The sequence below is a fragment of the Malaclemys terrapin genome, chromosome 11, assembly GCF_027887155.1.
Source record: "Malaclemys terrapin pileata isolate rMalTer1 chromosome 11, rMalTer1.hap1, whole genome shotgun sequence".
NCBI lineage: Eukaryota > Metazoa > Chordata > Testudines > Emydidae > Malaclemys > Malaclemys terrapin.
In genome coordinates, this window is record NC_071515.1 from 79,224,538 (window position 1) to 79,239,338 (window position 14,801).

General features: G+C 67.8%; 1 protein-coding gene across 1 annotated transcript; it reads left to right on the top strand.

Moving 5' to 3' along the window:
- Positions 1 to 772: 772 nt before the first annotated feature.
- DES (desmin) lies at positions 773 to 14,544 on the top strand. The gene is made up of 9 exons (XM_054043339.1): positions 773 to 1,407; positions 6,329 to 6,389; positions 6,914 to 7,009; positions 7,707 to 7,868; positions 8,280 to 8,405; positions 10,988 to 11,208; positions 11,450 to 11,493; positions 13,147 to 13,229; positions 13,700 to 14,544. Exons 1-9 carry the CDS (start codon positions 866 to 868, stop codon positions 13,739 to 13,741), a joined length of 1,377 nt encoding a protein of 458 aa, XP_053899314.1. The 5' UTR covers positions 773 to 865; the 3' UTR covers positions 13,742 to 14,544.
- Positions 14,545 to 14,801: the final 257 nt, after the last annotated feature.

Consider the following 14,801-nt stretch of genomic DNA (forward strand, 5'->3'; position numbering starts at 1 on the left):
CCCAAGGCCCAGGCAGCCTGCGGTGCTGGGAGTATCCCGCTGCCCTGGCCCGGCTTGGGCAGGAGATCACCCTGGGGGAGCCTCTCATGTGGGGTCTGCAGCACTTTGGGGACCCTGGCAGCAACCCTCTCCCCCACAGTACCATCCAGTCGCCAGCCCCTCACCTCCTGCAGGAGGCTTGTCCAGGCTCCCCCCGACAGGGCGGGTAGGGGAGGGGATGAGCCCAGCTGAGGCGGGGCAGGAGTGGTTGGCACCCAGCACAAGCTGCATGTTCCAGACAAGAGCACCCATGGGTGGGGAGACCCAGGCAGCCCCCGGAAATGCCGGACGGCAGGGGTGGGGTGGGTGGGCAGGGCTCTGGGCTGTGGGGGGCTGGGGACACTGGGCTGTGGGGGACCGGGGGCTCTTGGCTGCGGGTGACTGGGGACACTGGGCTGCGGGGGACCGGGGGCTCTTGGCTGCGGGTGACTGGGGACACTGGGCTGCGGGGGACCGGGGGCTCTTGGCTGCGGGTGACTGGGGACACTGGGCTGCGGGGGACCGGGGGCTCTTGGCTGCGGGTGACTGGGGACACTGGGCTGTGGGGGGGACCCCGAGCTGCAAGGGGCCAGCGGGGCCCAGTGGTAGTTCCAGTACTGTCCGGCCAGCCCTTGCCCCCCCGCTGGCCGGCCCTGCCCCCCCTGGAAGGCCCAGCTGTCTGCGCTGTCACTCCGGCCCGGCGGGGCTGGGCCGGCTGATGTCAGAGGGATACAAATAGCCGGAGCCTGGGTCCCTCCCCGACTCCTCTCACTCGGCTCCCGCTCCCTCCGCAGCCTCTGCAGCCACCCCAGCCTCAGCCTCCCCTGGGCTCCTTCCAGCCGCCACCATGAGCCAGTCGTACTCCTCCAGCCAGCAGCGGGTCTCGTCCTACCGCCGCACCTTCGGCGGGGGCTCCCCGGCCTACTCCCGCTCCTCCGTGGGCAGCAAGGGCCTGGCCAGCTCCGTCTCCTCCCGGGTCTACCAGGTGTCGCGCGGCCCCGCCGTGCCCAGCCTGTCCAGCATGCGGGTCACCCGCGTGGCCCCCCTGCGCTCCTACCAGGGCGGCGGGGAGCTGCTGGACTTCAGCCTGGCCGACGCCCTGAACCAGGAGTTCCTGCAGACCCGCACCAACGAGAAGGTGGAGCTGCAGGAGCTGAACGACCGCTTCGCCAGCTACATCGAGAAGGTGCGCTACCTGGAGCAGCAGAACGCCCTGCTGGTCACCGAGGTCAACCGGCTCAAGGGCAAGGAGCCCACGCACGTGGCCCACCTCTACGAGGAGGAGCTGCGCTCCCTGCGGCTGCAGGTCGACACGCTCACCAGCCAGCGGGCCCGCGCCGACGTGGAGCGCGACAACCTGCTCGACGACCTGCAGAAGCTGAAGCAGAGGTGAGAGCGGGGCCCGGTGGGGGAACCAGCCTGGGGACCCGCCTGGTCCTGGGCCCTCAGCCCCCCCGTTCCTGATCCCTGCACCCCCCTACCCCCTGTCCCTGTGCCCCATCCCTGCATCCCCATCACTGAGCCCCATCCCTGTGCCCCACCCCCGTCACTGAGCCCACACACACCCTGTCACCGCGCCCCATCCTTGTACCTCACCCCCACGTCCTTGTGTCCCACACCCCAGTCAGTGCCCCTCACATGACCCAACTTCAGTGGCCCAGCCCCTGCCCCAGCCCCCTCCCTGGTTTGTTCTCTGTCCAGCTCCATTCCCAGCCGTTCTGTCCCATCCACCCTGCGAAGGGGGCAGGTCTCTCCCTGGGAGTCCCAGGCCACAGGCGTCCCCCGGGGGGTCGGTGCTGGGCAGTCGCTGTGGGGAGCCGGGACACCCCACCAGTAGCAATGGGGCTGGCTGCAGTAGGGCTTCCCCCGGCAGCTCCAGCCCCAGGGGTCTCGGTTGCCCCTCCCAGCCAGGGGGCAGAGTGGCTAGATTAGCAGCAGCCCTGCAGCCCTGGCCCCACGGCGGCTCGGCCCAGCACCCCCCATCTGGGCCAGCCCGGCTGGCTCTGGGCAGGGCAGAGAGATGGGGACTGAGCCCCCAGCCCCATTCGCCAGCCCCCCTTCCCACAGTATGTGTAGCCCACTGCCACAAGCTCTAGGACTAAGCAGGCCAGAGGTCAACGTGCACCCCCAGAGCTCAGCACCTTCTCCCGGCCCAGCACCCGCATACCACCCAGCACCCACCCCAGCGTAGCACCCGCCCCAGCGCTCAGCACCATCCCGTCCCTAATGCCCAGGGCTCTTCCCAGCTGCCTCTGTCTGTCTCCGCCGTCCGACTCCCCCCCCCGCCACCATCTAGCGGGGACGCAGGGGGCAAAGTGCCACGTCCTGCTGCGGGAGCCCCGCGGCCCCTTGCTCCCTGGGACCGTGGCGTGGCTCGGCCCCACTGGCACTCGCTCTCCAAGCTCACCGCTTTCCCAGGGGCCTGGCTGTGCGGGGATGTCACCCTCTGAAACCTTGTCCCAGGGACCCCTGGCTCTGGGACCCTGGGGCCCCAGGGGTTACAGGAAAAGGGGGGTACCTGGGAGCCCCCTGCCCCTACCTTGACCCCGAGCTCCGTGGCACTCAGCTGCCCTCAGCCCAGGGCCGCGGTGCAGCAGTGCTGGGGGGAGGGAGAAGCTGGTGCTCACGGAGGAGAGTGTGGCGGTGCCCGATGCTGCCCACCCGAGCAGGGCAGCGTGATCCCTGGGGCAGCCCGTGGGCACCCCGGGCCCCGCTTGCTCTCTGCTCCTCCGCACCCTGGGTGTTTTGGGCCAAACTCCCCCCCCCGCCCCCAGCGGTGCCGTTACGCAGGGGTCGCCCCAGGCATAGGGGGGCTCCTTACTTGGCACAGAGCTGCCCCATTGCAGCCCCTAGCACCGGGGCCATGCCAGGAGGGGGCTGGCTCCTTTCAGCTGTGCAAAGATTTACGCCAGAGACCCCCCCCCTTCCTGTGCCAAGCGGCGCTGGGGCTGCGTAGAGAGCCTGGCCTGGCCTGGCCGCACTGCATGCTGGGACCGCTCGTCTCCCCAGGCCCCACACGCTCTCAGCTCTCAGGGCTGCCTCGTGCCCTCCTGGAGGGGGGGGGAATGCAGCCCACAAGCTGCCCTGGGTCCAGGCCCGCACAGCCAGACCACCAGGAGCGAGGGCAGCGAGCCCCGTGGGCTGTGGGGGCCAGGCTCCGGGGGAGGGTCCCGGCAGGCACTATCAGGTTCATGCAGCACTGGAAACCTGTCTGGACCCCTAGCTCTGCCCCTGCCCCGCCCCAGGCTGGGCTGCTGGCGCTCTGCCCTGCCCCACAGAACTCAGGTCAGGGATGGGGGGCAGCTGGAACCGTGAACCCTGAGCCGGCTCCAGGACGTGCAGGGGGAAGGATGTCTCTGCTCTCGGGGGGGCCAGTGCCAGCCCAGCTCGAGGCACAGAGGGAGCTCGCGGTGGGGGGAGCCCCGCCCTGCACGCTGTGGGGCATGGAGAGGAGGACTTGGCTTTCAGAGGGGCTCCCTGCGCTGATCCCGCAGCTGATGCTCTGCAGGAGAGCTCGTAGGGCGAGATCTGTGGATCAGGGCGGGCATTGGGCCGCCAGCGGCATGGCTCGTGATCCGGGCAGGTTCTGAGCCAGGCCGGTCCGGTGCCCACTTCCACAGAGCGGCTGGGCTGGCCGGCTGGGGTGCTGGACGGGCACAGGCTGAGAGCACAGGACAGGGGAGGGAGACAGCCCTGGCACCATGCCACACCCAGCCCTGCCTCTAAGGGGGCAAGTCTGGAAAGGGGCAGCAAAGGGAGACCTTGTGGGACCGGCAGACTAGGCAGTATCCTGCCCCCTGTGTCACTGTCTGGGGCCCACCCCACAGACAGGGCCCTCAGGGTCAGGCCCATGCCCGGGGGGCACCACAGCAATGTCTAGGCTTGGCAGAGCAACACAGGGCAGGTGGGGGAACCCCTCCCACGTGGCTGGAAGATCCGTGTTCAACCCAGTGACGGGTCTGTGCCATCCCCCCCCCCGCTCAGCCTTGGTGTGCCAAGACCCCCGGTCTCGTCCGCCGCTGGGAGTCCCTGAGCCCTGTCACCATGGGGCTGCAGGGACAGAGGGGACTGTGAGAGCAGGGCCTGGGGGGCCGTGCAGGCAGCCTCCTCCCCGTCCCCTTGAGGGGCCGGCGGCAGCTCCTCCCAAAGGAAGCGGAGCAGAGACCCAAAGCCCTGGTGACCAGCTCCCCTGCCCTAGAGCTCCAGGCGCTGCCAGGCAAGGGCTGGCCATGCGCCGCGCTGCGGGGCTGGGCTGGGGGGCGCTTGTCTCTGGACACCGCCAGGGCTGAATGTCACTGAACCGAACGCGGGCCGGAAGAGCTGGTGTCAGCGCCCCCCCACATCTCCCGCAGGCCGGAACAGCTGGCGTCAGCGCCCCCTCCCCCTCCCCCCCCCAGCGGCTCTGCTGTGGCCACCATGAATCGGAAACCTGCACCGGGAGCCCAAGCCGCAGCCTCTCTGGGACCCCCACCACCTGCACCCTCCCCCCTCCGTATCGCATCCGGGGTCCCTGAGCCCCGTGTGCCCCCCAACTCACTGCCCAGGGACCCCCACCACCTGCACCCTCCACCCCCCGTATCGCATCCGGGGTCCCTGAGCCCCGTGTGCCTCCCAATTCACTGCCCAGGGACCCCCACCACCTGCACCCTCCACCCCCCGTATCGCATCCGGGGTCCCTGAGCCCTGTGTGCCTCCCAACTCACTGCCCAGGGACCCCCACCACCTGCACCCTCCACCCCCCGTATCGCATCCGGGGTCCCTGAGCCCTGTGTGCCCCCCAACTCACTGCCCAGGGACTCCCACCACCTGCACCCTCCACCCCCCGTATCGCATCCGGGGTCCCTGAGCCCTGTGTGCCCCCCAACTCACTGCCCAGGGACTCCCACCACCTGCACCCTCCACCCCCCGTATCGCATCCGGGGTCCCTGAGCCCCGTGTGCCCCCCAACTCACTGCCCAGGGACTCCCACCACCTGCACCCTCCACCCCCCGTATCGCGTCCGGGGTCCCTGAGCCCCGTGTGCCCCCCAACTCACTGCCCAGGGACCCCCACCACCTGCACCCTCCACCCCCCGTATCGCATCCGGGGTCCCTGAGCCCCGTCTGCCCCCCAACTCACTGCCCAGGGACCCCCACCACCTGCACCCTCCACCCCCCGTATCGCATCCGGGGTCCCTGAGCCCTGTGTGCCCCCCAACTCACTGCCCAGGGACCCCCACCACCTGCACCCTCCACCCCCCGTATCGCATCCGGGGTCCCTGAGCCCCATCTGCCCCCCAACTCACTGCCCAGGGACCCCCACCACCTGCACCCTCCACCCCCCATATCGCATCTGGGGTCCCTGAGCCCCGTGTGCCCCCCAACTCACTGCCCAGGGACTCCCACCACCTGCACCCTCCACCCCCCGTATCGCATCCGGGGTCCCTGAGCCCTGTGTGCCCCCCAACTCACTGCCCAGGGACCCCCACCACCTGCACCCTCCACCCCCCGTATCGCATCCAGGGTCCCTGAGCCCCGTCTGCCCCCCAACTCACTGCCCAGGGACCCCCACCACCTGCACCCTCCACCCCCCATATCGCATCTGGGGTCCCTGAGCCCCGTGTGCCCCCCAACTCACTGCCCAGGGACTCCCACCACCTGCACCCTCCACCCCCCGTATCGCATCCGGGGTCCCTGAGCCCTGTGTGCCCCCCAACTCACTGCCCAGGGACCCCCACCACCTGCACCCTCCACCCCCCGTATCGCATCCAGGGTCCCTGAGCCCCGTCTGCCCCCCAACTCACTGCCCAGGGACCCCCACCACCTGCACCCTCCACCCCCCATATCGCATCTGGGGTCCCTGAGCCCCAGGTGCCCCCCTCCCCCCATATCGGAGCCCTGTGTCCCTGAATCTCTTCTCCCTGCCCCTGGTATTGCAGCCCCAACTCTGCATCCTACCCCTGCGGATCCCCCAGCCCCCCCGCCGTGCTGTGCTCGGCCCCAGCCCCTCGGCCGGCTCCCCTATAAGGAAGGGGCAGGCGTGCGTCGCTGGGTGACCTCAGCCTTTGTGCTGGGCTCTGGTTTTGACTATAATAGGGAACGGGAGGCCAGGCCGCTGGCCCCCAGCCAGCGCCGGGAATGCGGAACAAGGGGCCCTCCAGCGCCTGGGGGCTGTGCCGGCCCAGGCCCCACGCGGGGCAGGGAGCCCCCTCCCGTGGTAGCCTGCCTGGCCCTGCTTCATCCCTCCGGCCTTGGGCTGCCCCTCCACCTGCCCCATGGACGGTCCTGCCCGCCCCGCAGACCCCCGCCTGATGCCCCCTCTCTGCCCCCAGGCTGCAGGAGGAGATCCACCTGAAGGAGGAAGCGGAGAATAACCTGGCTGCCTTCCGAGCAGTAAGTGCCAGCGTCTGCAGCCTCTCCATGGGGAGGGGGAGGGCTGGGGACCCCCCCGGGGGGGTGAGCGCGGACCAGAGAATCGGGCTCCCTGCCCCCTCCCCAGCCGAGAGCCCCAGGCCAGAGACCCTCCCTCGCCCCGTGTCTCCAACGCCCCCCACAGCTGGCTGGGCCGGCCTGGGCACCCAGCACCCAGCACCCAGGGCTCAGCTGTTCCGACCGGCGGCAGGTGGGGCTCCTGCCCCGCCCGCAAGCCCAGCGCCAGCAGGGGGGCCCCGTGGGCACAGAGCAGCGTGGCTGCAGGGTTAGCATGTGGGGCAGAGCTCTGCCCACACCCCACACACCCAGCGGGTGACCATGGCAGCCAGGCGCCCCCCGTGGCTCCATGCCAGGTCCCCCCCCCGGGCACGGTGTCGCCCGCCCTGTGCAGTGCCACTGGTGTCACTCAGCACCTCTGCGGCCCCCCCACCCGGTCAGGGCCCTGCGGCTCCCCGCTCTGAGCCCGGCTCCCTCTCGGCCGGCAGGACGTGGACGCGGCCACGCTGTCACGTATCGACCTGGAGCGACGCATCGAGGCCCTGCAGGAGGAGATCGCCTTCCTCAAGAAGGTGCACGAGGAGGTAGGTCCATGGAGAGCCCTTCCCCGCCCCCCGTTACTGCCCCGGGGCCCTGCTCATCCTCCCAGTTACTGCCCCGGGGCCTGCCCCGCCCCCCATTACTGCCCCAGGGCCCCGCCCCCTGATTGCTGCCCCGGGGCCTGCTCATCCCCCCAGTTACTGCCCCGGGGCCTGCCCCGCCCCCCATTACTGCCCCAGGGCCCCGCCCCCTGATTACTGCCCCGGGGCCTGCCCATCCCCCCAGTTACTGGCCCGAAGCCCTGCCCCCCGTTACTGCCCCGGGGCCCCGGTCCCCGATTACTGCCCTGGGGCCCTGCTCATCCTCCCAGATACTGCCCCAGGGCCCTGCTCATCCCCCCAGTTACTGCCCCGGGGCCTGCCCCGCCCCCCGTTACTGCCCCGGGCCCTGCCCATCCCCCCCCATTACTGCCCCGGGGCCCCGCCCCCCGATTACTGCCCCAGGGCCATGTCGTTCCCCCCCAGTTACTGCCCTGCGGTCCTGCCCCCACCCCTCAGGTTACTGCCCTGGGCCTCCACCCCCCAGGTTTGTGTCCTGGGGCCTGGCCCGGTGGCGATGGTCCCCAAGTCAGGGCTGGCTATGGCCTGTGCTCGCTGCTGACCCAGTGCCGGGGCGTGAGGGGCCGTGGGGCTGGGCTGGGCTGGGCTGGGTCACTGCTCTGACGCTGCCCCCCGGCTCCAGGAAATCCGGGACCTGCAGGCGCAGCTCCAGGAGCAGCACGTCCAGGTGGAGATGGACGTGTCCAAGCCAGACCTGACGGCCGCCCTGCGCGACATCCGCGCCCAGTACGAGACCATCGCCGCCCAGAACATCTCGGAGGCCGAGGAGTGGTACAAGTCCAAGGTCAGGCCGGGCGGCGCTGGGGGCTGCGCTGGCGTTGTGGGGGGGGGCGGTTGGTGCTGGGCTGGGGAGGTGACTGGGGGGCTGCGCTAGGCTGGGGGGTGACTGGGGGGCTGTGCTGGGTTGGGGGGTAACTGGGAGTCGGTGCTGGGCTGGGGAGTGACTGGGAGGCTGCACTGGGCCTGGCAGGAGGTGACTGGGAGGCTGCGCTAGACCTGGGGAGGTGACTGGGGGGCTGCGCTAGGCTGGGGGGTGACTGGGGGGCTGTGCTGGGCTGGGGGGTAACTGGGAGTCGGTGCTGGGCTGGGGAGTGACTGGGAGGCTGCGCTAGGCTGGGGGTGACGGGGGGCTGCGCTGGGCCTGGGGCGGTGACTGTTGCCGGCTCAGCCGCCCTCTCCGGGCCCCTCCCCGCAGGTGTCCGATCTGACCCAGGCTGCCAACAAGAACAACGACGCCCTGCGCCAGGCTAAGCAGGAGATGATGGAGTATCGGCACCAGATCCAGTCCTACACCTGCGAAATCGACGCCCTCAAGGGCACGGTGAGCAGCGGGCAGGGCCGGGCAGGGCCGGGCAGGCTAGCAGGAGCTGGCTGTGAACCTGCTGTCCAGGCAAACGGCCCCCAGAGACGTGAAGGGCAGGGGAAAGGCCTGTCCCTGCTGGGCCCTGGGGGCGCGCTCCTGCTGTGGGGTGCGAGCCCCCCCCAGAACCCACTCGCCTTCCCTGCTCCGGGCCCTCCATCGCTGCAGGTCCCTGGTAGCCCTGGCGCCACCCGGGGGCCAACAGCGAGACAGTGCGGGCACGGTCCTGGGCAGGAGTGGCCGGAGACGCGGCTGGGGAATCCGGGCTCTGCAGAGCAGCCAAGGGCGCCCGGCCTCCAACCCCCACTGGCAGAGAGCCAGCGATCCGCCCCCCCACCTGGGTCCGACCCCCCCAAACTAGCCCTGTGCCAGTCCCATCAGCCTTGTACTGTCCCGGAGTCACGGGCTGGGGCTCGGGCGCCGTGCTGAGTGAAGCCAGCCAGGACTCGGGGGCAGCGTCTCCCCTCAGGGCCCCTCACCAGGGCAAGGAGCCTGCCCGGCTTCAGCCCCTCCTGGGTCCGACCTCGGAGCATTCGGCCCCCTGCTCACCCCGGGAGCTCCCCGCAGCGAGTCCCCTTGGACGGGACCCCTGGGGAGCCTCCCACCCCCCCACAAGGCCCCGCCCCCCACTGCGCAGCCAGCCGTGACTCCCAGCCAGCGTGGGACACAGACGGGTTCTTAGTCAGGAGCCCAGCGTAGGACAGAGCTTGTGAGCACAGAAATCAGGGACCGGCAGCAAAGTCCAGCTTGGGGGGATCCAGGGCCCAGCGTGCCCCCCCCCCCCGGGTCCCAAACCAGGCGACTGACTCGCTTCCAGCAGCCCAGCCCCAGTCACCCCCGGCTGCCCCCCTGCGGCCTTTGTCTCCTTCCCGGGCAAACAGGGCCCCTGGGCTCTGGTCTCCAGCCCCCCTCCCCCCGGGGGGGCTCTGGCAGGGGAGGGGCCCAGCTGTCAGTTGCCAGGATACAGGGTGTCAGTCCAGGGGTCTCTGCAACGATCACACCCCCTGTCCCACCGCCTAGATACTGAAGTAGCACACAGGGAAACTGAGGCACACACATGTCACGGAGTGTGGGGGAGTCAGGGCCCTGTACCCCCCCACTTCCTAGGATTCACCGGGACTCTCAGCCAGCCAGTAAAACGGGAGGTTGATTGGACAGTAGGAACGCAGGCTAAAACAGAGCCTGTAGGTACAACCAGGACCCCTCAGTCAGGTCCTTCTGGGGGGCAGGGAGCTTAGCCCCCAGCTTGGGGTTCCCTGCGTTCCACCACCCAGCACAAAACTGGAACTAAAAACCCCTCCAGCAGCTCCTCTCTTCCCCCAGCCCCCAGCTCCTCCTCTCCTTTGTCCCGTCTCCGGGCAGAAGGTGTCACTTCTCCCACCCCCCTCCTGGCTCAGGTTACAGCTCAGGGAACTTCCTTCAAGGGCAGTCCCCAGTCCCCAATGTAACTCCCCTGCAAGATTCCCAGGTCAATCCGCCCGCTCCCTGCTCCGCTCCCTGCTCCATCACAACACACTATTCAGAGAAAACATTAAGAACATTCCCACTTCAACACATCCACCAACTCCTTCAGCTGCACCAGCTCCCACCAGCTCCCACAGGATTCAAAATGAATAGATAACACCCCCCCCCAACCATGTCCCTGTGTGGTGACCCCCCATACACAGCCCCATCCCTATGGGGCTACCCCCCCTGCAGCCTGTCTCCTTGCCCCTGGCTCTGCCCCATCACGGACCCCCAGGATCGGGGCCATGGCCCCAGCGTGGGGACAGGCTCTGGGAGGCCCCGTCAGTGGGCCAGGCCCCCGGGGGGGGTCTCACACCTCCTATAGGGGAAGCCACACGGCTTCATCACCTCCTGGGGCTGGACCCCTGGGCCTGCAGCCCCCCTGCTCCCCCCATGAGCTCCGGGCAGCGAGTCCCCCTGAGACAGACCCCGATGGAGACTTGTACCATCTTGGGGGGCAGCGCCCCCTCCGCCAGCGTCTGCAGGGACACACAGCCAGCGCGGGCCGACAGGCGGGTTATTAGTCACCTGGACCAGCTCAGGGAGCGCTTGGGGAGCCTGGAGAATGGAGGTTAAAGCATCAGCCATGCTGGTGGCCCGGAGCCCAGCCACATTGCAGGGACCCCTCGGTTCCAGCTCCATCCGTCGGATCTCCTCTGTTGGACCCCCGGGGGTGCCTGACTGCTCCCTTTGCTCTCGGCTTGGTGTCCTGCAGAGGGGGGAACAGCCACGGTCATTGGCTGCCTGGTGTCCAGGGCCGGGTCACTGGCTTTGCCGTTGTCCCCATGGATTCTCCACTGATATGGGGTCGGCCTCAGCCAGTCCCTTTTCAGTGACCCACTTAGCCCCAGACAGCCAGCCGCCATGCACAGCTGTGTCTTACCCTGCCCCAAGTGCAAGCGGTCCCTTCCCCCTGCCCAGGTGACACTGCAGCACAGAGGGGAAACTGAGGCACACGCAGGCTTCGTACGATGATGATGTAAAATTCCCACTGTCCCCCCTGGCGGTGCCGGCTCTGACACGGGCTGTCCCTGCAGAACGACTCCCTGATGCGGCAGATGCGGGAGCTGGAGGAGCGCTTTGCCGGGGAGGCGAGCGGCTACCAGGACACCATCGCACGGCTGGAGGAGGAGATCCGGCACCTGAAGGATGAGATGGCGCGGCACCTGCGCGAGTACCAGGACCTGCTCAACGTCAAGATGGCACTGGACGTGGAGATCGCCACCTACCGCAAGCTGCTGGAGGGCGAGGAGAGCCGGTGAGCGGGCGTCTGCCCAGCCCGGCCCCTGCCCCTGCCGCCCCGGGCGTCGGCTACTGGGGGAGCAACGCCCCCTGGCCCAGGGCGGGGAGCTCCCGGCGGGTGCTCCTGGTCAGCCCACCCCGGGGAGCCCCAGGACGGGGGGCCCCCAGCCAGCCCAGCCCGGTGTCTGTGGGGCCCAGGGCACCTCTCTCAGCCGTGGCCGCGGCACTAACCCCTTTTCCTTCTCCGTGTGCTGCAGGATCAGTCTCCCCATCCAGACCTTCTCAGCGCTCAACTTCCGGGGTGAGTGCAGGGCAGGGCCCAGGCAGGGCAGCATGGGGGGCGCCCTGAGCCCCCTGCGGTGGGGCAAGCCTGGCGTAAGCCATGGGGCGAGGGGGGCGGGCTGCAGGAGGCAGCTGGGCTGCCCCAGTCGGGAGGGCCCCATGGCTGCTGTCTATGCTCCCGGCCAGCCCTGGCCTGGCCCAGCCCGCCGGCCTGCTGCTTTACCCAGGCCAGCCAGTGCTGGAGTCCCCGCCTGCCCCTAGCCCATCGCCTTGTGCCTTGCCCTCTTACCCGCCATGGCCAGCCCATCGCCCCATCCCTCCCATGGCCCAGCCCCCCACCCTGTCCCTCCCGTGGCCCAGGTCCTGCCCCCCACCCCCTCACCTCGTACCCCCATGGCCCAGCCCCCACAGCCCCTCACCTCATACCCCCCGTGGCCCAACCCTGCCCCTAGCCCCTCACCCCGTTGTGACGGTGCTGCCCGTGGGAGCCCGCTGAGGTCACTCAATCAGGGTGAACGGCAAACAGAACGGGGCAGACAAACCCCAACCGCTGGTGGTTATTCCAATACTTAGATTTACCAACCAGCACAGAACAGCTTCTATAGAACCATACAGGTTACTCAGATGTCCAAACAACGCAGTTCCCTTAACGTGCCCAGCCTCAGGCCTCCATCCTGACACACCTGTCAGATATGATGGTGATTACTGAAAATCTTATCTCATCATATAAAAGAAAAGGTTCTTCCAATCCCAAAGGATCAGCCACATACCCAGGTCCAATTATAACTTATCTTACCCAAAATACACACTATAGTTCATTCTTATTAACTAAACTAAAGTTTATTAGAAAAGAAAAGAGAGAGAGTGCTGGTTAAAAGATCAATATACAGACAGACTTGAATTCAATTCTTGAGGTTCAGGTACACAGCAGAGGTGAGCTTGTAGTTGCCAAAAGTCCTTTTAGAAATAATCCAGAGGTTATAGTCCAATGTCCATATTCAGGGCGGCTCCAGTCAATGACTGGGGATCTCAATCCTTGTGGCTTAAGGTTTCCCCCTCTTGAAACCCAAAGCAGATCTGAGATGAAGCAGGATCGTGTCCCAGGGTTTTTATACATTTCCTGCAGCCTTTTGGCCTGAGAAAACAATAGACTTAATTCTCCTTCTCCCAAACATCCTGGCAATTAGCACAGGGTAATTTATCCATTAAACAGTTCAGACACAGGTACCACAACCTTCAAAGAGACATAGAGACACTAATACTATTTCCCTCAAGTGTCTTCCTAAATGTTACTATTCCTTTTTTGATCTTTGAATCCAAGCTGTAGCAATAGACAAGACTTGTTTGCTGACATTACAAGCCCCTGAGCACACAGCTCCCCTTCTACCTGTAACAGCGCAGACTTGCATTTCAAAGCTCTGTTCATTTACAGATCTTCCTAGCCAGTCCTTAAGGTTCACCCACGGCTCAGGTCAGTCTGGGAGTTAATTCACTCTTTCTGGACCTGTCACCTTCCAATGAAATATTATATTACACTCATAACGTCACACCCGTGCGTCCCAGGGCCCAGCCCCACGCCCATACCCCATACCCCCCAGGACCCAGCCCTGCCCCCACCCCTGGCCACTCACCCCCCTGCCCTGCCCCAGGCTGACTCTCCTCCCACCTGCAGAGACCAGCCCAGAGCAGCGCGGCTCAGAGGTTCACACCAAGAAGACCGTGATGATCAAGACCATAGAGACGCGTGACGGGGAGGTAAGCAGGGGCGGGCGGCTGGCTAGGGAAGGGGCCGTGCACACGGGCAGGGGCTCACCTGACTCTATGGCTGTGGGGTGGGCGAGAAGCCCCAACGCCCCACAGGTCGCCTAAAGAGGGGGGCTCTCTGGGCTCTGGGTGGGGTGCTCGGATCTGTCCTGGCCCAAGCCGGGTCGCTCCTGGCTCCAGTGGGGGTTTTCCGTGCTGCCCCCCCATGGCACTGCACTGCAGCCTGTGCCTAACCAGACTCCTCGGCCGGGATCCAGGCTCCTGCCACCCATGTGCCCGGGCCCGGCGTGGGCAGGCAGCTCGGCCGGCTGGCGCAGGCTGTCCCCAGTCTCTGTGCAGGACGGAGATCCAGGGCGACCCGGCCGGAAGGGAGGGTGGCGTTTGCCCCTTGCGCCAGCCCCCGGGGCAGCCCGATGCCAGTCCCTGGGGCTCCCATCTCACCAGGGCTCTCTCCCGAGCAGGTGGTGAGCGAGGCCACGGAGCAGAAGCACGAGGTGCTGTAGACGGCGCCGGCCCAGCGGCTGCGGAGAGACGATTGGCACCGTCCGTCCCCGCCGATGCCCCCGTCCCGCCCCCTCCTGCCCCAGCCCATCCTCCATTGTCCCCAGGGCATAACTTCCCACGCCCGTCTCCCCCCACACCCCTGTCTCTCTCCTGCTTCTGAAGTGCTGGGTTGGGAGCTTGCCCGGGGCCCCCGGAGTCAGGAGTGGGGCTGGGTGTGGGGAGCAGGGGGACACAGGGCCGTGGCTCAGGGGTGGGGGAAGGGGGGGCCATTGCAGGCTTCCAGCAGCAGATTCTGCATCCCACCCCCGTGCCCCCTGTACTCACGCACACCTTCCCCGCACCCCCAGGGCCTGGCAGGGGCTGGCGGTTCTCCTGGGCAGACCGCAGCGGTGCCCGGCCCTGCTCAGCTTGGGAGGGGAGACGGAGACTGGCCAGCCCCCATCGTCCCCCAGCCTGGACCAAAGCCATGGAGCTCCCAGTAGTGCCCATCGCCTGGGGAACTGGGGCTGCTGCAGGCTCCGTGGGATGGCGAGGATGGGGGGACCAGCCCCCCCAGGAGTGTGTGCCAGGCACATGCTGGGGGAGTCTGCAGGAGGCTCCCCACGGGCAGGGATCAGGGCGCGGTGGGACCCGCGGGAGCCTAGAGAGGATCCGTGTAAGTGAAGGAAGCAGGAGAGGGAGAGAGAGGCAGAGAGAGATGGACAGAGGCCAAGGGGCTGGGGGCACCGCACCCCCACCCGGCCCCCGCCCCGCAGCGTGTACGCGACTCCCCCAGGCTGCTGAAATAAACAACAGAGCACGACCCCGCCTCTGAGTTCTGCTTGCGGAGCCGGACTCGCCTGCCTGCCGGCCGCTTGGCGGCTCTCCGGGCACCCCCGGGCCAGCCCTCTCCTGGGGCAACCCTGCGACTCGCCCCCTCCAGCCCGGGCAGCCAAGGGCCCCACACTCGCAGAGGTGGATTGGGAGTGGCCACCACGTGGCTCCCCACACCTGAGCTGAGCATCTCCCGGCAGGCCCCGGCTTGTCCCGGCTTGGGAAGCAGTTCAGCGGGGCCTGCTG

Coding starts and splice junctions, on each gene's coding strand:
- DES (XM_054043339.1), top strand. CDS start 866: ATGAGCCAGTCGTACTCCTCCAGCCAGCAGCGGGTCTCGTCCTACCGC. Junction 6,390..6,913: donor ACCTGGCTGCCTTCCGAGCA/GTAAGTGCCAGC, acceptor CTCGGCCGGCAG/GACGTGGACGCGGCCACGCT. Junction 11,494..13,146: donor CTCAGCGCTCAACTTCCGGG/GTGAGTGCAGGG, acceptor TCCCACCTGCAG/AGACCAGCCCAGAGCAGCGC.